The sequence below is a fragment of the Cyanistes caeruleus genome, chromosome 2, assembly GCF_971803275.1.
Source record: "Cyanistes caeruleus chromosome 2, bCyaCae1.hap1.1, whole genome shotgun sequence".
NCBI classification, from domain to species: Eukaryota; Metazoa; Chordata; class Aves; order Passeriformes; family Paridae; genus Cyanistes; species Cyanistes caeruleus.
The window spans coordinates 72,697,566-72,722,036 of NC_141702.1; the positions used below are offsets into that span (position 1 = coordinate 72,697,566).

Consider the following 24,471-nt stretch of genomic DNA (forward strand, 5'->3'; position numbering starts at 1 on the left):
CTTAGGAGCCAGCAAATGCCAAAAACCAAATGCAGATGAAAAATTCAAAGTTTTTTGTAGATATGAACTCTGTAATTTGTAATCTGCGGCAGAGCTAATGCAGTACTGTAACAAGCTGTCACAACTCAGCTAGGACTGCTATCAACTGTACTGAAATTCTGCATCACTCTTAAATGCAACACTACTACGGCAGGTAAACACCAACCTGATTCAAGGTAACACACATGCTCTGTAACAGCTTGCCAACATACTTTCCCATCTCCAGACAAAATATTATTAATATCATAGGCGTCTTTCTTCTCAAATCCAAGTTTGCAAATTGCATAATGCACAGGTTGAGAAAGGCAAGTAGTGACCGAGTCTGGCAAGGCCATCTAGAACAAACACACAGACACACTCACAGAAAGAATCCTTGTATCATGAATGCACACAAGAACAAAAACAAATTAGTAAAATATACTGTCCTGGGGTGACACATACCCATAAGCACAGCTACACAGACAGTAATACGGCGTCTGTAAACAAGCCATTTGGGTTTGCAATGCAAGTTTCACCCGCGCACGTGAAGAACTCTCAAGCAGAACCACCTTTGTAAAACTGAAAGAAAGCGTTGCTCTGTTTTCACAGGGTCAGGAGGGTGAATTTCAGAATGATTATATCTACTGAAACCATGACAAGATAGACTGAAGCAAAATATCCCAGTTTATATATGTTCTGCCTAATCTCTGAGCTTGCAGAGAAACTGATGCTACTTCAAGTAAACCAAGAGCATCAGTCCTTACAATCAGCAAGATCCTTGGAGGGAGGCAGAGGAAGAACAGGTGAATTCTGTAGCAATATAAGCATTCATGCGATTTCCACCTTAGTCTAAGAAGAAAAATTGATGAATACAGAAGAGCACATTTGAATTTTAAAATTGCACAGATTAAACCGCCCGTGTTAATAAGGATGAAAATGCTTCTGATTCAGTTAAAAAACAAACAGGCAGACAAGAAATTGCTCGATAATGAAGTACCACAACTAATAATAATGAAAAATACCCTATTAAAGTTAAAATAAAAACATTTTTTCCTCTCTAATTAGGTGGCAGAATTGACCCTCACATGTAATTTCTGAATTCACAGCTTCAAGGAAAGAGGAAATATTTATATAGGTATCAGCACTGAGCAAGGGTAACAGTTCCCATCGGGAACCGCTATTAGCTGCCATCTGAAATACCTACCTGCTATTTAAAGAAAAAGTAATTTAAAAATCTACAATGTTCCTAAGACCTATTCAATCCATCTTAATTTGTGTCTCTTCCCGTTCGCCGTTTCACTGTCAGGAACAGAAGGCCAGAGCAAAACCGGCACGACTGCCGCCACCCTTTATTACTATTACTTATGTAAAGCGGGCCGGGCACGGGGCCGGGCGGTGACCTTTGCAGGGAAAGCAGGTCACCGAGCCCCGGTGGCACTGGCAGAAGCAGGGCAGCGCTGTCCCCTCCCCTGCCCAGGCCGCAGCACCGGCCGTTCCCCGGGCCCGGCGCGGAGCCCGCCGCCCCGCCATGGCCGCCGCCGCCTCCGTTACCGCCGCCCGCGCGCCGCCTCACGGCCGGCTCGCGAGCAGGGCCCGGCCCGCCGCACTCCGCCCAGCGGGACCGCGGCCATGGAGGGAGGGAAAAAGCGCCAGGATAAAGACACAGTGAGCGGCCGCCAGGGCGAGGGGCAGCTCCGGGGGTTGGGGCACCCCCGGGAGCGGGGGCGGGCAGCGGCCCCGGCGCGGGAGGGGTGTGATGCCCGACTGAGGCGGGGGTGCCGGACCGGGCCTGCAGCGCTCCAGTTGGGAGGGAAGGATGGGGCGTGGAGAACGTGGGTTAAAAGGTGCCTGTGATCTTGAGAAACTTGGGATCAGGAATGATGTTCCTTCTTGTTTAGTGCCTGGTATGGGATAGCTCGGATCTTTCTGCTCGGCCAGGTGCCTCGTTCGCTCGTACCCTGGCGGCTGGCGTGCTGGCTCAGGCGCTGGGAGGCTGAGCTGCTGTGGTGGTAAAGAAAAGGGTGCTTCTCCCTTTGGTGGGGCACCTCCAACTCGGGGTGCTGCTCTAAACTAGAAGCTGTGCTGTCTTCTGAAGGAATAAACAAGAATTCTTTCCTATTTGTTTTAACAACTAAAACCCATTGGTTGTTAAAAATGGACTTACTAACAAACAGAATTTCATTTAAATAGCAAAAGCCTTTTTTTTCCCCTCTTAGCATACTTCCTTCCATATGTCCAAAGTTAAGCCAATGTACTCCAGCTGAGCAACCTAACTACAGGCGTTTTTTGGTCAAGTGCTCAAATGCAGTCAGTTCTTGAACTTTTGAGAATTTTTTTTCACAATATTTCAAACAAATAGTATTTCTTCAAATATATTAGAGAAATGCAATTGCAACGTTGTGCTAAAACTTGGGGCTTTACTGTGTATTCTATACAGTGATACACGGAAGTAGGTTTATTTACTAGCCACGTCTATAGAGAAATCAAGGTTTTTGGTTGCCTCATTAGTAAATGCAATGACTTCTTGTAAGTGATCATGAAAACTCCCGTCACTCATAACAGCAGGTAAACTTTTAAGTATCAGCATTGTTAGAAGTTGTGTGCTGTAGACATGAATTTTCTTCCATCATTAATGAAAGAGGTTAAAGGTAGTGTAGGTCCAGATGAACCATGTCAGCAAAGAATCAGTTTGGAGTGTGCCCTTTTTCACAAGTTCATTGCTACTCACATGGATGAGGATGCTCATTTGAAGACCTCAGCTGCAAGACTTGAGGTGTTTTTTCTTCTGTTAGGTGACATGTGATGAGCATGTAGTCTTTTGAGATCTGAGTTTGCAGTTAGTAGATAATGAGTGTTCACAAGCTAAGTGCAATTGTGTTTGGTCCTTGTGTTTTTAGAGTAAGTGCTATTCAGATTCAACAAGCACTAGCAGGCAATTTGCACTAAGGCTGCCAGCATCATTCTTTTTAGGAACTAGAGGACACTTTTAAGTAATGTCCACAGTTGTTGGCAGAACTAATGTGCAAGTGATTTCATAGAAAATAAACTGCATTTCTTCCCTGATTCTTAAAACTCCTCAGATGGAAAGATTTGTGAGCCCCTCAGTAGCCCATCTTCTAAAATAATTCTCATTAGACTTTTATATTATCCATAAGTGACTCTTTTTCTGTACTTCTTAGCATAAGCCTGCATTGTGATGTTATTTCATTTCTGACTTCTTTTCTGTTCTCCTGGAAAGGAACTGATGATTTTCTCTCATGTTAAGTTCTAGAAGTAGTCAGGAAGTGGAGCCAAGACTGAAGAGTCACTGAAACTTGGAAGTGGTTTGTTAGGAACTAGCTGATATTGAAGACCATTGCCTGTGGCATTTGTTATGAACCCATTGGTTCCTTTTGCTTTTCTGTCTCTGTTACTATTTCACAGTTCTGTTTTAAGCCACTGTGGTGACCTTTTTTTCACAACATCAGACTTGCTTCTTGCATTCATAGAGGGACAAGTTTTGCTGTGTGTCTTGAAGAGATAGAGTACACAGCTGGATGGGGAGAAAACACGAGCTTCAGAGATCTGGTTTTAAGTTTCAAGCAAAATTACAAAGCTTTGCACGCTGGAGCTTACTTTTTCCTTATTTTTTTTTTTTTTAATGAGCAAATTAAATCATCAGTACATAAGCTACTATTTTAGTAACAAGGAATAAGGACAAGTAAAATGAAGTAATAAATGAACTAAGTCTGTATTTTAGGTTGGCTGTTTGAATGAAAAGCTTGTGGCTAACATTCTTCAATAGATATGTTAATATCTGTGTATTTTTACTTGGAAAAGGGAGTGGATTCAGGATGCTAATATGATCTACATGATTAATGAGTTTAAATACAAAACTCAGTTGGATTTGGCTGGAAAATAATTTAAAATTGAGTGGAGGTCAATTTTTTTTCCATTTTCAAGCAAACCAGTAGTGTTAGAACAGCCAGAGGATGATAACCAGCTTCTAGCTTTCTGCGGTTTTTGTTAACATATTCCAAGACTAATTGTTTTTTTTTTCTCTTAATTGTACACCATAAAGTACTATTTAGAGTCCTTAAATTCTAAAATATTGACATGTGGTATGGGTTTTTTTTTTTATTATTTTGTACAGTCAAAAGGAAAAAAGACATATCAGGATGCTTCAGGCACGGCTCCAGCAGAAGAAAAGGCAAAGCCAAAAGGCCGTAACACGTACAGACTGGAGCCACGTACTAAAGTTCAGGACAGTTTAATAAGAGACAAAGCTCAAGCAATACTAACGGTATAGTATTTAAATTAATTGTCTCATTGCAAAGGCAGCTTGTCTTGCAGAAGTATTTATGGAACAGTGAATATTGCACAAACTTAAACATGCATAAATCTCTGCAGTCTTTTGAGTTTTGGCACATGAGTGTAATGTGAATGGACTCTGTTTTGGAAAGTGCAGAAAGGCCCCTGCAAGGTCACTGCTGTGCATGTGCTGTTTAGGTGAAGCTGACGCATCATAAACTTTAGCAATTTTTAAATCGAATTGAGCTACAACACAGTTCAAAGTACCATAATCTGCAAAACATCCAGTTAGCAAAAGATCATGACATCCAATTTGTGGATTTCTATTAATTCTGCTAATATCACAGGACTTGCATAAAATTACTTGGTATCCTTAACAGTCAGACTGCTATGTACACAAATTAAGCAAAAATGAAAGAGAACAATCTGTTCTGATAATCCAAAGCTGTTAGTGGTATTTTGAACAGTTATAACCAGATCTTTTTAATTCAGCTGTCTGGAAGACATATCTTCGATATTTGGAACAGATATTTGTAGCACTGTTTTCCAGTGAACTGAGCCCAAATAATGGAGAATAACAATCACTCCTGATTGTTAAATGGAGATTGGCTGGGCATGTGTGTCACCTTCAAAAAAACAGATAAAACATCTCAGAGCAGTGCATCCTTTGCTGTTTGAGACCATCGTCTGTACGGTTTTTTCAACTCACTAGTTCTTCTCATGTTCTTGTAATGAAAATGACTGTAAAGGGTATTTTTTGCAAAAGACTAGTGGGATGAAAACTAAGATCTTTCAAAATTGTTTTTGACAGAATAAACTACAAGAAGCCACATATGATGGAGCTTCTGGTCCCTTCTTGTGTGCTTCAGTCTCAGAAGATATATTAAAGGCTGTGAAGGAATTGGACTATGACCGTTATAAGTATGTGGTATCAGTGCTAATTGTGGAAAAGGCAAACCAGGCAATGATTGTAAGCAAACTTATTATTTGTTACACCTGTTGAAAATGAAAAAACAACTTTTAGAACTGTGTGTTACATTCTAGGTGTTCTTTCACATTCAGTAGCTTAAATTGTTTGAGGTGGTCCTGAAGCTTTTAAGTTCTCTATGGGTAGTAGTATCCCAGGTGACAATTCAAGGTGCTGCTGTGATTCTGCCTAACTCTCTGAAGGTTTTCGTCTTCATGTGTTCAGTAAGTGGTAAACAGCCCCTACTGCAGTGCCCTGTCACCCACTTGTTTCTGCTGCGTGCTGTGCCATGAGGTCAGTGAATTTTGTTTTTCTCTGTCCAGTGTACTTGGATCTCCATTTGGGTTCTCACATTCAGTGCAAAACACTGTGCAGTTGTAGTGGGGGGTGACACGGAACAGAAGGGTGGCAAGGAAGGGGATGGTAACTGATGTTGCCACCAGACATGTTCCTGGGACTTCAAATTAACAACATCATTTGAACTTGGAATACCTAAAATAAAAGATTCTGGATTTTGCTGCGTTGGTGTATAAATTTAGTACTCCAAGCTCCCATTGGCATTCAGAATGCTTTTATCTGTCTAGTAAAGTGTCAAAGAGCAAAAGAGCACTTCTGCTTTGGAGTGTTTATCATCAGTTCTTAAAACATGATTGAAACCAACCTGTTTAGTGAGTTACATGAAACAACATTTGAGGGGTTCAGCTTTAGTACCAAATGCAGTTTATGAGTTGCCTGCATCTCTCTGCTTTTCTGGTGCTGTCTCACAGTATGGTGCCTCTTAAGGGGTGCTTTGACTGAGGAGCTGCAGGTACAAGCAGATTAGTGAAGTGGTCCAAGTTAACTTTTTTCTCCCAAGGAATATGTTTATTCCAGCCATCAACTCACACAGTTTGGCTTTGAACACAATTTTATCAAAAAGGCTGAGAGCCCGATAAATGGTTCCAAGTAAGCTGAAGTAAGCTAGAGTAAGGTGGAGATGGAGGAGTGGGGGATGTGACTTCTTGGTTGTCTATGTTCCCAAAACTAATGTCTAATCACACAGACATTCTATTGCCTTTGAAGGGGTGCTCTACAGTTTGTTAAATTGTAACAAGTGAACACCAGAGAGATTTGGGGGCTTGGTGTTGAGAGTTTTGGATCTCTCTGGGTGTGAGCTGTACTGTGAAGCAAGAACATATATTTAACATCGAATAGGAATTGTTAATTTTATTCAACTTTTGCATTGTTGTTAATAGTTGTAACTCTCCTAATATGATTAGATTAGCATTTAGATAATGCTGTGTGATCTTTAAAAAGAAATAGTAAAACTGCTGTATATAGGTTCACTTGTACCTTTTTGTCTTTTATCTTGATAGGTTGCCAGCAGATGCCTCTGGGATGATCAAAGAGACACTTGGGTTTCAGCTAAATGTGAAACCGATACATTTATTGCACTGGCTTTGGTAATGGCTTGTTATTACGACTAAAACTCTGAAAGTCACAGCTGCACTCCTGCATCACAATACGTGGTATATTTGAAAATTTTCAAAGCATCATTATTTTAGTATTTGTTTTTGTCCAGTTGCTGTTGGCACATTCAAACAGACGTACACTTGAGATAATTTTGTTCAGTTTTGCTCTGTTTAAAAAAAAAAACCCTGTAAACCTGCTTTGGAAATGTTTACAGTTGAGTACATATGGGCTTCATCTGTTGTAATGCTCTGCTGTGGAAGTGGGAGCAGCTGGTGTAAGGCCAAACATTGCAAAATTTTGAATGTTGCTCCTCTCTTGGGTGCCTAGGACTGTTAACCAATGCTTACATGTAGTTGCAGGTATCAGTTTTCTTAAAAGCATGCTTTTTGTAAGAAAAAGCAGTGTTCATTTTTTATTTTCATAGTTGGTATCTATGATAAAATGCTAGTGTACCTCAAAACTTGGCTGGGAGGGAAGCTGTGTTTTGCAGTCCTAGGAGCTTGTGCAAATTTCCAGCCGTTTGCCTGAATGAAGTTCAGTTATTAGGTTCTCCGGGTGTTAACCTTCGGTTAAATATCGCCTAGGGTCTGCTTGGTGGACAAATACTGAATTGAGCGAGTTAGGTCACTTTGGTCTAGGGGCTTCTGGTGGCAGTGGCAGGAAGACGATGGGGTCAGTCGCCAGGCTACTGAGAATTGGTCCGTAACTGGCAAGAGCAGCGGCGATTGTATTTTTTAAAATGAGACTCCGGCAGATCTATGAAGTGTGTAGACATCAGCTTTTGGATCTGCCGTGCGCAGAAATCCAGCGCTGGTGCCTTTGCCATGTCCGTTTTATTGTTGGGAGCTGAGAACAAACGCGAACGGGGCGGCGGTGCTTTCCAACGCCCCGAGGCCAGCTTGCGCTCGAGCGCTTTTGGAGCCGGGCAAACCTCGAGCGGCGGTGAGCAGCCCGGGCCGCGGGTGGGCGCACACGGGGGAGCCCCCGGCCGTGGGCGGCGCCGGGGCTGGGGCGCGGCCGTGCGCTTTGTTCGCCGGCGCGGGGCCGTGCGCGCCCACGGGGCCCGGCTGCGTGCGGGCGGGTGCGCGCGCCGAACCAGTCCCCGGGACGGGGGTCGTTCCCGTGGTGGGTAGGGAGGGCTGCGCCTCGGCTCCGCTGGCCCGTACTCGTACCGGCGGCACCGGCACCGGGAGGCGGCGCAGCCCGGCGCGCAGCCGGCTCGGCGCGACCGCGCATCGGCGGGGAGCGGCCGCACGCGCCCTCCCTCCGTCGCAGGGGCGAGCGCGCTCGTGGCGGCTCCTCCGAGTGCGCCCCCCGCCCCCCGAACCCCCCTCCTGCGGGGGCTGATGGTTCACAAACGTAGCTCGTCCCCGGCTGACGTTCCCGGAGACGGGAGCCTGCCGGCGGAGCGCAGCAGCCCGGCCCTGCTGGGTGCCAGCTCCTGCGCTCGGCGCTGACCACCCCGCCGGGGGATGCTGCCCCTCCGCCCCGCGCTGCTGCCCAAGCGCTACCGCGGCGGCTCGGCTCCGCGCTCGCGGCCGGGCCGCGCGGCCGCCCGAGCGGCGGCGGCAGGAGGAGGAGGAGAAGGGCGCGGCGGCGGAGGCGGCGGTGGCGGGTCCCCCGCGCTGGTCCCGCGGGGCGGTGCCGGGTCGGTGCGGGTGCCGGTCCGGCGGCGCGGGCCGGGGTCGCCGCGGGCTGCCCGGAGGGGGGCGGAGCAGGAGCCGCCGCGCCCGTGCGCGCGCTGGCCGGTAGGGGCCGCTGCCGCTCCCCGCAGGGCGCGGGGGGGCGGGGCTGGCGGGCGCGGCGCGAGGCCCGGTCGCGCGGCGGCGGCGGCGTCGCTCCTGTTGGCCCAGCCGGCGGCGGCCATGGCGGCCGTGCTGTCCCCGCGCCTCTGCGACAGCGACCCGGCCACGCCTGGCGCGCAGTCCCTCAAGGTGAGAGCGGGCAGCGGCGGCCGCGGAGCTGCGGCGCAACAGCCGCCTCGGCGGGAGGCCTCGCGCGGCCCCCGCGCCTGGGTGCCCTGACCCGCGCCTCCCACCCGACCCGCCCGCCCCGGGCTCACCTCACGCCCTCCCGGGGGGCCCGGGCGGCGGCGGGCGGCCTCCCGCGCCCCGGGCCGAACTTTGAACGCGGGTCTGGGGCTGGTTGCCCGGGGCCGTCCTCCTTCCCCAAAGTCCCTCGGCGTCTTCCCGGGGGCGGCGCGGCAGCTGAGTCCTCACCGCGGCAGCGCCGCAGCCGGGAAAGTTTGGGTCTGGCCGCTGGTAGTTCCGCGTTGGCCCCGCCGGCTGCTCCCGCCCATCCCGGGCACCGGGGGCACTTGTGGCGCCAAAGGCTCCCGGCGCAGATCGGCAGTATCTCTTTGGAACGCGTCTCGGGTAGTTCAGGCTTCTCGATCGCTTCATAAAGGAGCGTTACGTCGATCTTGACAGTGATAGAGGTACCAGAAGTTTGTAACGTCACCGTGTTTCGTAAGGACTAACAAGTTTTTTACGGAAACATGCGTTTTCAGGGAGATAGGGACTTTTTTGGGCAGTGTTTGTCTTTTCATGTAAACAGAGCCACGGAGCTATCAATTATTTTTTTTTTCTTTTTTTTGAACAGTAAAGGTGGTTGAGCAGCATTGTGTCTATAGAATGCAAATGTTTTCATTTCATAAACTAAGTCGTCTGCAACGAACTGAACTGTGATTGAACTTGGTGAAATTTTAAGCGAAGAAGGAAGCAAATATGGAAATGGAGAGTGCTGATCTCTTTATGTTCTGGATACTCATACTTTATAACAGTACCAAGTTTAATAAATGAATACAAAGTGAGAGGAGAAACAGATAGCGGGCACTTCCACCGAACTGTCAGGTTGAGATGTGTCTTTTAAAGACGTTTTGAAGTTTCCTGAAAGTTTTGGTGTACCAGAGGGTTGCTTTGGCATTGTTCAGGTTTTTTTCTAGCAGTTAAAAGAATTTGGAGTGTATTAGTATTCTTGTGGGAAGTAGAAATTAACTACTCATGAGACATCTGTGTCACAAAATACTCTCATGCAGTGTTTTGACTGGGGGCTGCTGCTTTGTTAGTCTGAGTTCATACAGAGTATTCTCAGCAATACTAAGAAGTGGCATTACTGGTAATGTGAGTGGAGATACTACACACTGCTTTAAGGAAGGCTGCATTAAGAAAACACAGTTTCATTAAATTTTGCTTTCCTGTTTTTATTACTGTGTGAAAGATGTTCTTCTTGCTCCTTGAGTAGGAAGAAAAATATTTTTAAAAAATTGCAGAAAAGAAGAAATAAGCCAAAAATTCAGGAGACAAATGCTTTTTGCCTATGGCCTGTCCTGATTATAACATTGTGAAGTGTTGCATAATAAAAGTAATGTATTTGCTGGAATATTTTTAAATCAATATTTCAAGTCATATGTTAAGTAAAACATCCTAGAATGAAAGACATTAGCAAAGGTAGACCTAATAATCATTGTTGTCATTATTAAATAAGGAAATATAGTTGGGCTTGATCCATTTATTTCTGACAAGTTAATTCCCTTTGCTTTAACTTTTCACAGAAGTTAGGAAATTGATTCTTTCACTCTGCTCCGCTTTAGAGATTCAATTACTTAAAGAACTGTTTTGTTTTTGATTCAACTACTGGTTACGGTAGGCAGTTCACTTAAAGATTTCTGCTGTGTCTCAATTATGATCAGACAGGGTTGGTCACTAAATGCTTTGAGATTGATGATGCAGATAGGAGTTATATAGCATTATGGGACAACAAAGCAGTGAAAAACACAACATCAACTGAGTCATTGTCTTCTAGATTTTACAGAACTGTTTGTTTCGCTTTGGTCTTTTTTTCCTCTTCTTCACTCTTTATTCCCTTTCGTTATTGGTCACATGGAATCTGAATAGTGACACCTGCCTGAATGTTCCCTTGTAACAGCTTTGTTCTCTTCTGTATCTGTTGCAATACCAAGCTGGGCTTTTTCTTCTGTATATTTTTTCATCTCAAGACACAAGTCTTGGCTACTTGCTTGTACAGATATTTTTTGTAAACTATACCATTCCTTTTATTTTAACTGTATGCCTATAAACACCTGTGTTGCTTTTGGTAATATTTTCCCTGATTTTGCAAGCATCAACTCTCAGCAAAGAATTGGGGTTTTTGTTTTGTGCTTGCTTTTGGTTTGGAGTGCTAGTCTGATTAAGAGCCAGAGGTAGTTTACATCAGGAATTATGCACTTAATGGTCAGAGCTACAGCTCTGCCTATTCAGAACTTTGCCTATGCCGCGTGTGGGAAGCCACCCCGTTCTCTTTCTGGGCTACCACCTGTCATGCAAATAGTTTGTAACAAAGAAAAATTTGTTGTGTAGACTGCCCTGTGACTTGTTAAGACTGTCTTAGAATGGCTTAGCAGTTCAAGTGTATTTAAATTGTGGATTGCCTTGCAATGTTTTTTTATGTTTTACATTATCTTTGGAGTAGTCTTATTTTTTTAATATATATTTTCATTTCAGGATGACACAGAAGAAAATTCCAATGATGGCAGCCAGCCGTCCAAAAGACGGCGTATGGGCTCAGGGGACAGTTCTCGGAGCTGTGAAACTTCCAGCCAAGACCTTGGGTAATACTGTGTTTTACAATTCCCACTTTCTATTGCAAGTCTGACTTCATTGTTCAGCATGCTTAAGTGTTAGTACTTTTTTCATTATTTGTGTATTCTTCATCCATCTTTCCAAACTGAGGTGATGTCCTAGAAATACCTAGGTGTCTATTGCTCCCAGTATATTTTAAGGCATTTTATTTTAGAGTGCCACAAAAAGTGCTGCATCTGATGTGCAATCAGAAGCAGTTTACATGTTTTCAAAACATTGTGTACTTGAATGAATGGTGACTGTAGTAATCATGCTGAATGAATTTTGACTCTGTAGTACTTGCTTTTCCTGGTGTCCTCTCCATTATGATGGTTATCAGGTGGTTTCTTTAGATTCTGTCCCTTAGCATGTTGGCAAGTGGTGATTTAGAGAAATATATGTGAGGTTGGGTGTAACAAAGTGACTTTTGAAACAGGTTAACAGGTTGAAGTGTTCTAAAGTATATGTCCAACTCTGTAGCTACTGTTTCAGTGACATATAAGTAGGAATTACTGAATTTCTGGAGATGTAAGTAGTATTCTTAAGGATTGTTGTGATTTGTTCTAATGTTGTTCTTATGTTTAGGTATAGTTATTTTCCTGCTGAAAATTTGATAGAATACAAATGGCCACCTGATGAAACAGGAGAATACTATATGCTTCAGGAGCAAGTCAGTGAATATTTGGGTGTGACTTCCTTTAAAAGAAAATATCCAGGTATTTATTTTTAAAGTTTTTCTTCTAAAAGCGTGTGTCCTTAAACAGTCTGGATGTAGTCTGTGCTTCTTTGGTTATGGGATGGGCTGACTGTTAATAAAAAGACCTAGGAAAAGCAGACCTGGATTATACTTGTACTTTTTATTTTCATTACTGGAAATTAAATGTATCCACTGGTTTTCAAAGTAATATGAGACTTTGTGATATTGCCATGAAAATTTGCAAACAAGTCTGATTTGACGGTTAGATCAGACAGTTAGATCAGGTACTGTTTGAAAACTGATGTTAATTTTATTTTTAGTGATTTGTTGATGATTTCTTACTATATAACTGGATCTCTCTATTCTGTTTCCTGAATTGTGGCAACATTCCTACACTGTGGAAAAATACTAAAAGGTTCAAGTATTTATTATCAAGTATTTGAGCCTCCGTTATTCAGAATTGTCAAAGCTGGCTCTTTTGTTGGGGAATTTATTTTTGGAAGTTTTGGTAAAAGAGAAAAGACTGTACTTTCAGTGCTTGTTAAAATTTTCTGCATCTGAACTTACATGTCAGATTTCTTTAGTTTTCTTGTAAATCATAACTATAGGCAGGGTCTTGACTTACTGTAGGTCAAGAAAATTTACCATGTCCCTACATTGTTTGTTAAATTTAAAAGTTTTTTATCAAGTTATCATGTTTCTTGGAATTAGCAGTATAATACAGGCTCTAACTGCATGGAAACAAAACAGTTGAAATATTTTGACAGTGTTTATGGGAGAGTTTCAGTTACTGCACACATTTTTATTTCTCTTTTTTGTTTTTTTTTTGAGATTTAGAAAGGCGAGATTTATCTCACAAGGAGAAACTCTACCTCAGAGAACTAAATGTTATCACAGAGACTCAGTGCACACTAGGTAAGAAAACAAATTGTTAGACTCCTTATTACAGTACAAAAAGTATGACACTGAAAAAGGGGGCTCAGTTTGGTAGAGAATGATTGTATCCCTCTCAACTGAAAACATAAATTCTGAAATGAAAACTGATTTATTATTATTTTAGTAAATTAGCCATGATGTATCAGTATTCCAGATTTATTATTAACAAATATATTTTGGATCTGTTCTAATTACTTAGAGGCTGTATTCTAAGTTAACTTGTAGAACCTTTTTCTCTTAGAGAACACCATAATTGTGTAGTCTCATATATATACATATATGTACATATATACATCGTGGTATATATTGTGTATATATGTACAGGGTGTCTTTATATACATTAGTCTTATTTTGCTGCATTGCATTGAAGGCCAGAAAACATCAGTGTATGTTAAATGGTTCTGCTTCTATGTTAGAAATTAGAAGAATGTATATTATGGCACTTGAATATACTTGAAATGGATTGATGTGATCTCTGAGGGTTTTATTGAAAGTTTTTTTTTTTCTTACTCTTCTGATACATGTGATTTGGATATGCTAGAGTTTAAATGATGCTGCCATGGTTTTTTTGTTGTTATTTTATCATGAGTCTTTGAAAATGTAATGTCATTTTATACGTTAACAATCTTTAGTATACCGCCTTTATTTCTCACCTGTGAGCTGTCTGTTTAACTTAACTATACATAAGAGAACCGTATCTAATTTTTATATATAGAGGTAAAATGTTATATTCTGCCTTGTATCTCCAATAGAGATGTGTGCTGACTTAACTACCCCTGTTTTTAAAATTACAGTTATAATCAGTGGTAGTGACATAAGTCATTCCATGCTATTGTCTGTGTTTGGAGATTAGTTGTGTTGGAACTGTCAGGGGAGATCTGCACTGTAGCTGTAAACTGAGGCATTCTGCCTTCTGAACTTGAAATGCTTTAATTGGGAGTAAGGAGTCTGTGCAGTTTGCTGCTCTGAATTCCTCTCCTAAAGATTCTTCCCTGATTTGTATAGAGACTTTATGTAAACCTTGTAATTTCAGTAAAGGTTCTGAAGGGTAATGAAACTTCACCAGCACTGGAAACTGAAACTAACAGTACGCGAGGTCCCATCTAGAACAAAGGTTCTGCCTCACCAGTGAGTTTTTAAGTAGGTGATTGAGTCAATGTGAAGGGGTCTGTAGCTGTAAGTAATGACATGAGCCTTGGGTATAAGCAAACTCATAGTCAGCCTTGAAAGCTAAATGGCACAAGTTCACTGCTACTTGAGAAGGAAAAGCATTGTGCACAGAAGGTGGTTGTTGTCTTTAGCTACTCAAAAACTTAGAGTTGGTCATTGTGCGATATAAATAACCTACAGTTACTTTTGTAGATAGCATCATTGTTGCTTTTATTTATTTTAGGTCTAACAGCTTTGCGTAGTGATGAAGTAATTGATCTTATGATTAAAGAATACCCTGCCAAACATGCTGAGTATTCTGTTATACTGCAAGAGAAAGAACGGCAGCGAATAACAGATCATTACAAGGAGTACTCTGTAAGTAATTACCACTTACAGATGGGAGTGTGAGAAAAGGTTCTTCTCAAACTGATAGTGAAATGTATGTGAATTGATGTAATTGCTTTTATTCCAGCAAATGCAGCAGCAGAACACACAGAAAGTAGAAGCCAGCAAAGTTCCAGAATATATTAAAAAGGCTGCCAAGAAAGCTGCAGAATTCAACAGCAATTTAAACCGAGAGCGGATGGAAGAAAGAAGAGCCTATTTTGATTTACAGACACATGTAGGCAGATTTAAATTTCTTATCAATTGTGAGGAGGGAGCTCCTTGCTTGTTTTAGTGAAGTTGGTTTTGGTACCATTTTAACTATTTTCAGGGGGGTTGATTCTTTTTTCGCTCATATAGAGACTTACGGTTTTGCTGTTAAATGGTTAGTACTGTTAAAAGTAATAATCTCAAATATATTGAACCTGCAGACTTTTTTAACTTGAAAATAATTGTCTCAGGAAGCTCTAAACATCTCAGTATCATGTTCTTTTACTGATAGTTTTAGCATAAAACTAAGAGCGTTGTTTATTCATATAAATGGCTAATTCTTCTTTTGAACACTTCCAAAATTTTGCCTGACAATACCTGAAGTTAAAAAGAAAACTATTTAATACCTAAAAGTGTGCTGCCTGTCAATATTATGCCCTTATTTTTTGTTAATTGTTATATTATTTTTCTGCTGCATATGTTATATGCCTCTATGTTTGATTAAAAAAAAAAAAAAATCTGTCATTTTGAAGCAGTGCTGTTCTGCTTCTGTAAAGGCAGTAAAGCAAAAATTTTCTATGCAAATTGTTACATGGCAAACAATTACGGGATGTTTTCATTTTCCTGGTATTGACCATGTTAAGAGACAAGATAATGGATAATTACTTCTATTTCCTTCTGAGAGAAGGAAGCCTTATTATGTGAGCTTCTCCTTTTCATATATTTATATTATTAATGGATTTTTTTTAATAGTACAGTCTGGGTTCAGAATTAGATGGACGTGTTCTTTCTGCTCTAAAGCAGTGTGGACCAATAGTGATAATTCATGCTAAAGATGCCAGTTACAAATGTTAATGTTTACTATTTCAATTGCTAGATTTTAATTTCAAAAATTTTTTTTTCTTTTTTTCATAGTATACTGTTTAAAGAGGTTTTACCTAATCTTTGTTCAGTTCACTAGATAGTTAGGAATTGGGTTTAATCCATAATTCTGTTCTGTGAGTGGGATCTCTTAGCATTTTAATGAACTGAGTTTCTCATGCGAGAATTTAGATAGCTGTTCCAGTTCAGTAAAACTGGCAAGTTAAAAAATACTTGGAGGAGTATTTGGTGAGGAGGGCTCAACTGTTTGTTTGTGAAACAAAAATGTCATTGTTTTATATTAAACAACACAGATTATCCAGGTGCCTCAAGGAAAATACAAGGTCTTGCCTACAGAGAGAACAAAGGTTAGTCCTTATCCAGTGGCTCTCATACCCGGCCAGTTCCAGGAGTACTACAAAAGGTATTTTAAAAGCATTCCAACTGCCAATTCTGTTCCACTGATCTCTTTTGTCTATATTTAGCAAGTGGAAAACATTTCAGTGTCTTTGCTGTAAGGTTTCAAATTAATTTTAGTTTGTGACACTTGATAGTCTTCAAAGATGCATATTGTGACTGCTTGAGTCAACAAAACAGTGTTGACTGCAAGACTACTGTCTCTACAGTGCTTGAGATTTGGCCTGCTCAGATATTTGCCATAGCAAAAAGGGGCATGGATTTCACTCCTGCCACCCTCCTGTTTATTTATCGTCTGCCTCTGCATGTGTGCTAAAATTAATATTTTTGTATCAGTGTTGTAATGCTGGCTTGTGATCACGTGTCTTCTGTTCTGTTTTGAATTTTTAGAAACTCTTTAAAAAAATTTGGTCCTGTGGGTTAAATTTGATGTTGGATTTGTGAGAAAGACATTGCAAGCTGGACCTTTACATGTTACTTGACTGTTGACATAAATTTAAGATTTTACTAGCAGCATGCTACCACTGAACAAATCCGTACAGATTTGAAGATTTTGCTGAAGTGTTACTGTTGTACAATACAGGTGGTATTCATGCAATATGTGCTTGTTTTTTTGTAGAGCAGCTCTTTGTCTGCATGTGCCTTGCTCCTTCCAGTGTGTGTTCATACAGCCCATCCCAAATTTGCATGTTACAGGACATTCCTGAAGGACTTAACTTTTATTAAATCAATTGAACTAAAATGACTTCATATTATGTTTATTTTGCACTTGTAAGCTGCTGGTGAAACTGCTTTTCCATCTCAGTGAAGGACACGACCTTTCATAATATGCATCAAAATAGTATCCTGTTCCTTACAATGCTTGTCCCCAGCAGTAAGAGGGCTTTCACTTTTTCTTAGTCTTTAGGGTTAAAAAGGGTAGAATATGCATGATGAGCTGTATCTGGCTATAAGTGGTGTGATTATACCTTTACATTCTTTCAAAATTACATTTTCATGTGCATTTTTTTGTTCTCAATAATCAGCTACACAGCTGTATTCTGTGCTTTGGATATGTTTATGTGCCCTGAGTTAGAATTTTACACGTTATGGAGCTCTGTACATTCATAAACAAAGTGTATGGTTTGTTTGGCATAGTAAGCATGGATTGGTTAATACTTTGCAAATTCCAGCTGTGTTCCATGAATATCTGCTCTACAAAGAGGACAAGTTCTATATATAATATCACATTTGGGAGGAAAAATTAGTATGGTTCCTTTGTTTTCAGAGCTTCCTATTTTTATGTGCCTTCCTGAAAAAAAGGAGACTCTTATTAAAGTCCCTGTGTACTGTGTGACTTAATATTTACGCATACAGTACACATGAATGAATGAATGAATGAATTAATTTTATTTATTTAACATCAGATATTCTCCAGATGAACTTCGTTATCTGCCGTTAAACACAGCTCTTTATGAACCTCCTTTGGATCCGGAGCTGCTTACACTGGACAGTGATGGAGATTCAGATGATGCAGAGGAAGGACGAGGTGATGAAAAAAGGAAAACCAAAGGCAATTCGGTGAGACAAATTGAAAGTATTCTTGATCAAAAAAGTCCTTTCCCTTCACTTTTGTTAGTTTGATTACTTTCTTAGAATCTTTTAACATTTGCAAAATGAAGGAAAGACCCTTTTTAATACTTCCATTTATTTCATAACACTGTTCTCCATTGCTTTCTGTTTTGGTCCATTTTCAGGGTAAATTGAAAAAATATTTGACATTTCAGGCCTTTTCTTCCTGTTTATAATTTTATTTTGTTTGTTTTGTTTAAAGAAATTTTGAAGAAACTTCCCAATGCAGCTTTTCATTATGCCCTTTTTCTCAAGGGAAAGTTGCTGGCATTACTGAGGAGAATGAATACTGTAGTTCAGGTCACAGTATACTTTTTTTTGTGATGTGGAAGCAGCAAGTATAGAAACAGTTACTTCATTCCAATTAAATTTATTTAATTTTATTATTAAATTAAATTCCAATTTAAAAAGAAGGTTAAAAGCACTGTGGTTTTTTGCTTTACAACACATCTTTTAAAAGATATTTATGTTCTCTCCACTTATGCAAATGCAAAATTAAGCATTAGCTGAAACTTAAGGGAAACTTTCATGTACGTACCTTGGTAGTTCTTTAAATGCTCAAGAGCCAGCTGAGATTCAAAAGCTGAGCACAACTGAACCATTGGTGTATTGGTGCAGTTTGTATTTCGGTGACAATCTCTTTACAGAAGTTTAACCTAATTTTAACAGTAGTAGAGTATCACAGTGCATTTAGCAATTTCTGGCATGATTGGTGAACGTGTTTGGCAGTGGGTATGTACAGTTCTAAATTTTGTCATGGAAATATCTTCTTTGAAATTTGTAAGATAATTATAATTGCAGAAAGGAAGAGGTCAGCTTGTAGTTTAACAAAAGGAGAGGTAAATGTTTAACACACTGTTTCTGCTTGCATTTTTTTGAGAAGAAGAAATCATAAACATAGCATGCTAAATGTCAACTCAAATTTTTGGTTTAATCACACTCCAGCTTTTTTACAGTTGGTCAGTTTAACCATTTTTAACCATTTTTTCCCAGTTTTCTTTTCCATTGACTTCCTTTCTCATTAATGGTAAAGAAAAGTGACTTGACCAAGCAGACTATCCTTTTGATTTTTCACAGAGGCTCAGAGTTTTTTTTTTTTTTTTTGTGACAGAATGCAGAAGGAAAAATATCCCTGAGTTTGAAAAGTGTAGAGAAGTGTGGAAGATTGATAATCAGATTTCTGTGAAGTGGTTTTGGCTATGGGAGCAGGGGTTCATGGCTATTTAGTCACTGAGGGGGACATACAGTTTAAAAAAACCCACAGAGTTGGGACATTGTCAGATTTGGGCAACCTGCCATTTTCTCAGATCTCCTTGGGGAGTCCCACAATATGCTATAACTTTTCCTTTTTCCTACCTCCCCCTGCTCCATTGTCAGAGTTGGTAGCAGTTTTCTTTTCTGTAGTGTTTCAGTGGTTCTGACCTAAATAATCCTTCCCTTAAAATAATGGTGAAACATACCATTTCTTCTTGCCACATAGTTTAATCTGCTTTTGTGTTACACTCCTCCATTTGCTGTGTCTGTTTTGTCTGTTTGATTTTAGGACCTGGGGAACAGGCTGATTACTATTGTGTTTTTACAGAGTATGTTTTACTGTAGGGCACCATTGTTATTTGGCCTCTTGGGTTTTATTGTGATAAATGTGAGTAATCACACTGCTTCCTTCTGGAGCTTTTTGGAAGCCCTTATTAACACTTCTCTGAGAAAAGTCTTGTGCTGCTGCTCTTAATTATGCCTACATTGATCTCTCTCACCCTCCTTGAACCTCTTCCCCTCTTTCTTGCCTCCTTATTCCTCAAAAAAAAAAAAAAAAAAGCTTTATGTACAAATAAATCTGTTGTTTGGTTCTGTATTAAATATGGAAGTGTGTTTTGCCATTGATGGCTTTCTTCTGCTGCAGTCCAAATTAAATATTTACATTGCTCCTGGTGAAAACAGTAGATAAGGGTGGCAGAAAAAACCTTCACATGTTTTAATTCAAGGCAATCCTTGTATGCTTTACATGCATGCATGACAAGGGCACTTTTAACTTTTTGCTGCCCCTTTATGTTGTAAAGAGCATCTTGCATTTAGTTGATTTCTTGCTGACTTCTAATGAAAACGCTTCAGAGAATTACACTGTTGTGCTTCCCACACTGGTACCAAGACCAACTGCAAAAAACATGACTGCTGTTGCTGATGCCAGTCTCTTAAACCAGAAAACGACAGATTATGGATGTTGTGAACAAAGGTGTTCTAGATTGTGATAGACCCTATGCTTTTGCAGAAGGAATGACATATCCTTCTTTTACCTTAGTTGACTCTAAGGAGCGTAGGAAAGACTTGTCTGTCTATCCAAAAAAATAAATAAAAAAAATATAGCTATGGTATTTTTATTATAGGATAATTCGTCTGGCAATGTATCTGAAGGTGATTGCGCCACAGACAACCAGGAGGATTCTTTTCAGGGAAGACAAAAAACAAGAGACAAAAGTGCTACTCCAAGAAAAGATGGTTCCAAACGTTCTGTATTACCCAAGTCAGTTCCTGGGTACAAGGTAGAAGAAAAAAGCCCCTGACTGAATTTTATTCACCAGCTTCTTCCTGAAGTACTTGGTTTTTTCAATAATGTGGAACTTCTGCTTGCTGTACTTCACTAGCTGTTCTCCTGTTGTGTGCTCCATCTGTTTGCTTCCTTATTTCCTTTTTGCTTATATTTTGTGTGGGGCTTTTCTTTACCTTAGTTGTACAGTGGCCTCCTATTGGGTTAATTTCTTAGATTCATAGGCAGTAAAGCTAGAAAAATCCATTGTGGATTTTTCATTGGAACTCAACATCTTTTTGTCTGCTTTAACATAGCAGTCAGAAGTATGTGCCAGTTTGAAGCTAGTATTCACTATCTGTTACTTTTTTTTTTCTCTTCTGTATGGCAGCATACCAAGAGGCCAGTCCTGTAAAGTGCAGCTGTGTGGCTGAACATATTGTTATGGCATTCATTTTAAATACAGCCTTTCATCCTGTGATGTTATGATGTATAGGATGGAAGGCAAAAAGCTTACTACAGCTGTGTAGGCAACACTATGTAACCCCGTAACAGTATTTGGAAAATAGCTTTTTATGTAGTTCATACTCTAGTAACATTTGTGGGCAATTTGCTTTTATCTAAACTAGAAACTTGGTGAGGATGTTAAGACATTTCAGCTATCAAACAGTGATTGCCGAACCTAAGACCCTAATCTTCAGTATTCCCATACAATAATTTCAAGAATTATGATAAAAATACTTTTCAGAAGAAATGGGAATTGGCACACATTGTTTATGTGTTACTATTCTGCATACTGAGAGAGGATCTGAATAAATTGTAACACATTTAAAGCAGGTAGTTGTCTAGTCCTGTTCCACTGAGAAGAGTGAGAGTTTTCCATTGACTTAAATGGGAGCAAGAATAGACCCATAAAGAAGGAAAACACTAAGTTAAGATAGCGTTGAGTGTTTACCAGTCAGAAATGCCAGTTGACAGTTATGGGACAAGGAACACTTCTGTCAGTGACAATATTGTACATACTGAAAATCTGTCTCGGCAAAAGTGAGCTGTTGATGGCTTGCATTTTATGTGTATAAATATTTACTGTCTGTGTTTACCAAGTTAATAGTAAATAAACTATAACTTACAATAAGAAGCTAATTTCCAGCAAAAATTGGACAGCTTGGATAAATTTCCTCTACATACAGTATCTGTACAAGTTTGTAACAGACAGCAAGCTCTGGTTGCATTTTCTGTTTTCAGGAACTTACTAAGAAATGCGTGAACTGTATAGATTTAGACTATGGTTACCACATATATATATTTTTTTATATGTAACTTTGCAAGAAGTTGTAGACATAGAATGCATTTCAGTATTCCCATGAACATGAAATCCAAAGATGAAGGCTGAAATTTTGCTTTAGCTTTGTTTAACTTGACATTAGAAATTGTGTGCCACTGGTTTACAGAAGCTTCACTTAGCTGCGAGATGCTCAAATATTTGATTAGTTCAATCTACTTAATAGACTTATGAGTGCATAGGGTGAGAACTTGTGCAGCAGAACTTTCAGCAAAGTTTTGAACTTAAAATTGTAGAAGAGCAGTAGTAGTATACAGCACTGCATTTTGAAAATGGATTCCCATAGCAATTACTTACTGCTGATTCAGTCAAGAACAAGGTCTTACTATAAATTTACAGCGCCACATCTTTGCAATGTCAGCATACGCTGCCTGCATCAACCATCTGGATGCTGTTACATCAGGGGTGGTGATGGTATGTTAGGAGGGTGAAAGGATTGGCTTTCTTGTTTGTGGGAACATTTGAAATCTTGCAATAAGCCAAATTACATGAGCTGTTTTAACTGGTAAGACAGAATGATTCTTTTTTGTGAGTCTATAAAAACACCAGATAACAATATACCTACCATATGTGCCTACATGTTGAGGCACTTTGAGCCGAAGGCTTAACTGATACAAAATGTTTTCCCTGTGAAATCTTTATAATCCTTTTGTTCTATATTGTTCTCTGATATTGGACTATTTTTGTAGGACACTAATCTTTTGGTTACATGTAGTTAAAATGGAAGGATAATTGCTATGGCATCAGCATATATATATATATAGTTATAGCCACGTTATAAGTATTACAGGATTCCATACATTTCCACTGAGTTATTTTCAAGTAAAAGAAATACTGTATTTTATATGGAGTCTTTTTTATTGTCAGTTCTTTAACAAAGGACAGTTAGGATGTGTTTTACATTTTGTCATGTTACAAGTAGTGAGTCTGTTGCTGCAGGACTGACTGCTACAATTGCACACACAGGGTACTGTTAAAAGTACAGGAGAATTTTTTTGCACATGAAACTGAAATGTGTTGAGTATCTTTATTTTGCAACACTTCTGTTTTGGGTCACTGTATATGAAAATGTAACGCTTTACATTCAGAATAGGATGTTATAAAGACATGGTGTAGTTGGAAAGCTTACTTTGAGAGCTGCAGCACAGCACCATGGAAGTGAAAACCTACACAGCACAGTCATCATTTTGACCCTTCATTTATTTTCTCTCCTATCTTACTCCAATGAGATGGGGATGTAGAAAGCAAAATATACTCCTAGTGAGATGGGGTATTGTGACTTCCCATTTGGAATTGACAGACTTTTTTATAGCATTTCTAAAAGCCACTTACGGTGATAGAACGTAACTGGATTAAAATGTGAATAGTCTGGATTTGTTTGTTTTTATTTGTTTTTGTTTTTGTAAAAATACTTCCATACTGTTGGAACTTCATTCTTAAAAGGCTGTGATTTTCTCCCCCCCTTAATATGCACAGTTTCTGATGAATGCAGGTTAGTGAACTAAGAGTAGATGGAAGCATTGTTAATAAATGCATTTATAGCAATGTCTAGCTTGAGTTATGTGTATCAGAATGTGAACTGCACACACCTTTAACACTTGGATGTGTCCAAAAAGCAGCTCACTTTGGCTGGAGTATTGGCGAGTGTGCTATTGTATATTAAAGGCAGTAAAATACAAATCTGTAACAAGCCAGAAGTTTGATGAGGAAAGTGTGCTTGCTATGTTAGAGAGGCTCAGTTTCTTAGATTACAGTACAATTAAAAAAAAAATAGCCTAAACAATGGAAGGGTAAATGCTGCCACACTGACAAGGTTTAAGCATGTGCCACTTTTGTTGGGAGGAGCAGGGTATAAAGGTATACATGTAGGACACGTAGTATAGTTAACAGTAAAAGAGTTTATGCGTGGTTTTGCTTCCATTATATTTATTATTTTGTAGAGATGTTTGTGTGTTAGACTTCTTTTACTGTTTTATTATATTTATGTATAAAACAGGTTGACTTTGCTTTTTTAAAATAAATAAGCAAAAAAAAAAAGTGTCTATGAATGCCTCTGTCATCTTTTGAAGGAAGTTACCTATAAACACATGGTGTGGTGGTTTTTTTTCTTTCTTGAATAAAGCTCATTAGACTGAACAATTTGAAGCAGGCTGTAGCCATGTTTTTACATAAAAAGCACATTGAAAACTTTAGAAAACTTAAAGCAATGCATCCTGATACTTTAAAAATGAGTCAAGATACCAATTACCTTGCTAGATGCTATCCAAAACTGGCTGGGGAAATGAACACACTTAAAGATAAGTTGTATTGCAAAAGATCTTTGTAACTGTGTTTATTAATTTATTTGTGTTTTCATTTTTTAGATTTGTTTTAAAATTAAACCTAATTCTTCTTGCATGTGGTTGGTAGTTGACTGGGATTCTTGCTTACTGACAAGCTATTCAGAAGCCTTCAGCTCCCTCTGCTAGCTGGGTCTTTGCAGCAACATTGGTTTTTAAAACTGGTGCTAGTCAGTTTAAATCAGTGAGTACTACATTAATTGTGTAGGCTACATTTCTCACTGATTACATTATGCAGCAGTCAAAGCTCAACAGTGTAACTGCTGCCATATTTCTGAAATTCAGAATGCTTTCCTTCTTCCTCAGGCCTCATCAGGATGAAACTGTTGGTCTATCTATGGAGTTGGATACACAATACATAGGCAGATGTTCCACGTTGTAACAGCCCGCTGTTTATCTTACCCTTGAAATGCATCTCATGGACCCAGACACACTCCAGATGATCACTTAGAAAAATTCTAAATGTAAATGTCTAGTCAAATGCAAGGGTTTTGTTTCTTACATGGTTATGACTGAATAAAAGCAAGGGTAAAAGAAAGACAGCCCTGTACAGCATAGCTAACCAGGAAATTTGAAACTGAAGATAGAGAAAATCAAGTTTATTGCTTTTGTAATTAATTTTATATATGTAGGAAGAAATGTAATGCAAGTAACA

The 24,471-nt window shown here is 39.9% G+C and overlaps 3 protein-coding genes across 7 annotated transcripts in view; 2 read left to right on the plus strand and 1 right to left on the minus strand.

Moving 5' to 3' along the window:
* ERMARD (ER membrane associated RNA degradation) overlaps positions 1-8,966 on the minus strand; it is a 23,525-nt gene extending 14,559 nt beyond the window's left edge. Inside the window, exons 1-2 of the mRNA XM_086877871.1 lie at positions 8,790-8,966; positions 206-374 (exon numbers count right to left, since the gene is read on the minus strand). Coding sequence (XP_086733997.1) covers positions 206-374 — 169 coding nt within the window. The 5' untranslated portion in view covers positions 8,790-8,966. The remainder of the gene's footprint in view (positions 1-205; positions 375-8,789) is intronic.
* Positions 1,538-6,936, plus strand: DYNLT2 (dynein light chain Tctex-type 2). Of its 2 annotated transcripts, none has more exons than XR_015283423.1 (4): positions 1,538-1,683; positions 4,151-4,300; positions 5,120-5,569; positions 6,631-6,810. XR_015283423.1 is itself a non-coding variant. In XM_023947503.2 (4 exons), exons 1-4 carry the CDS (start codon positions 1,648-1,650, stop codon positions 6,739-6,741), a joined length of 456 nt encoding a protein of 151 aa, XP_023803271.1. In that variant the 5' UTR covers positions 1,538-1,647; the 3' UTR covers positions 6,742-6,936. The 2 variants fall into 2 exon arrangements, 1 of the variants encoding a protein (XP_023803271.1); XM_023947503.2 differs by having other exon boundaries at positions 5,120-5,278; positions 6,631-6,936.
* PHF10 (PHD finger protein 10) overlaps positions 8,185-24,471 on the plus strand; it is an 18,715-nt gene continuing 2,428 nt past the window's right edge. Inside the window, exons 1-9 of one of the 4 annotated variants that reach the window (XM_086877874.1) lie at positions 8,185-8,661; positions 11,230-11,336; positions 11,932-12,062; positions 12,875-12,958; positions 14,373-14,506; positions 14,604-14,753; positions 15,901-16,010; positions 17,410-17,563; positions 19,996-20,151. In XM_086877874.1, the coding sequence (XP_086734000.1) occupies positions 8,200-8,661; positions 11,230-11,336; positions 11,932-12,062; positions 12,875-12,958; positions 14,373-14,506; positions 14,604-14,753; positions 15,901-16,010; positions 17,410-17,563; positions 19,996-20,151 (1,488 nt within the window). In that variant the 5' untranslated portion in view covers positions 8,185-8,199. The remainder of the gene's footprint in view (positions 8,662-11,229; positions 11,337-11,931; positions 12,063-12,874; positions 12,959-14,372; positions 14,507-14,603; positions 14,754-15,900; positions 16,011-17,409; positions 17,564-19,995; positions 20,152-24,471) is intronic. The other 3 variants (XM_086877875.1, XM_086877872.1, XM_086877873.1) reach the window with 3 other exon arrangements.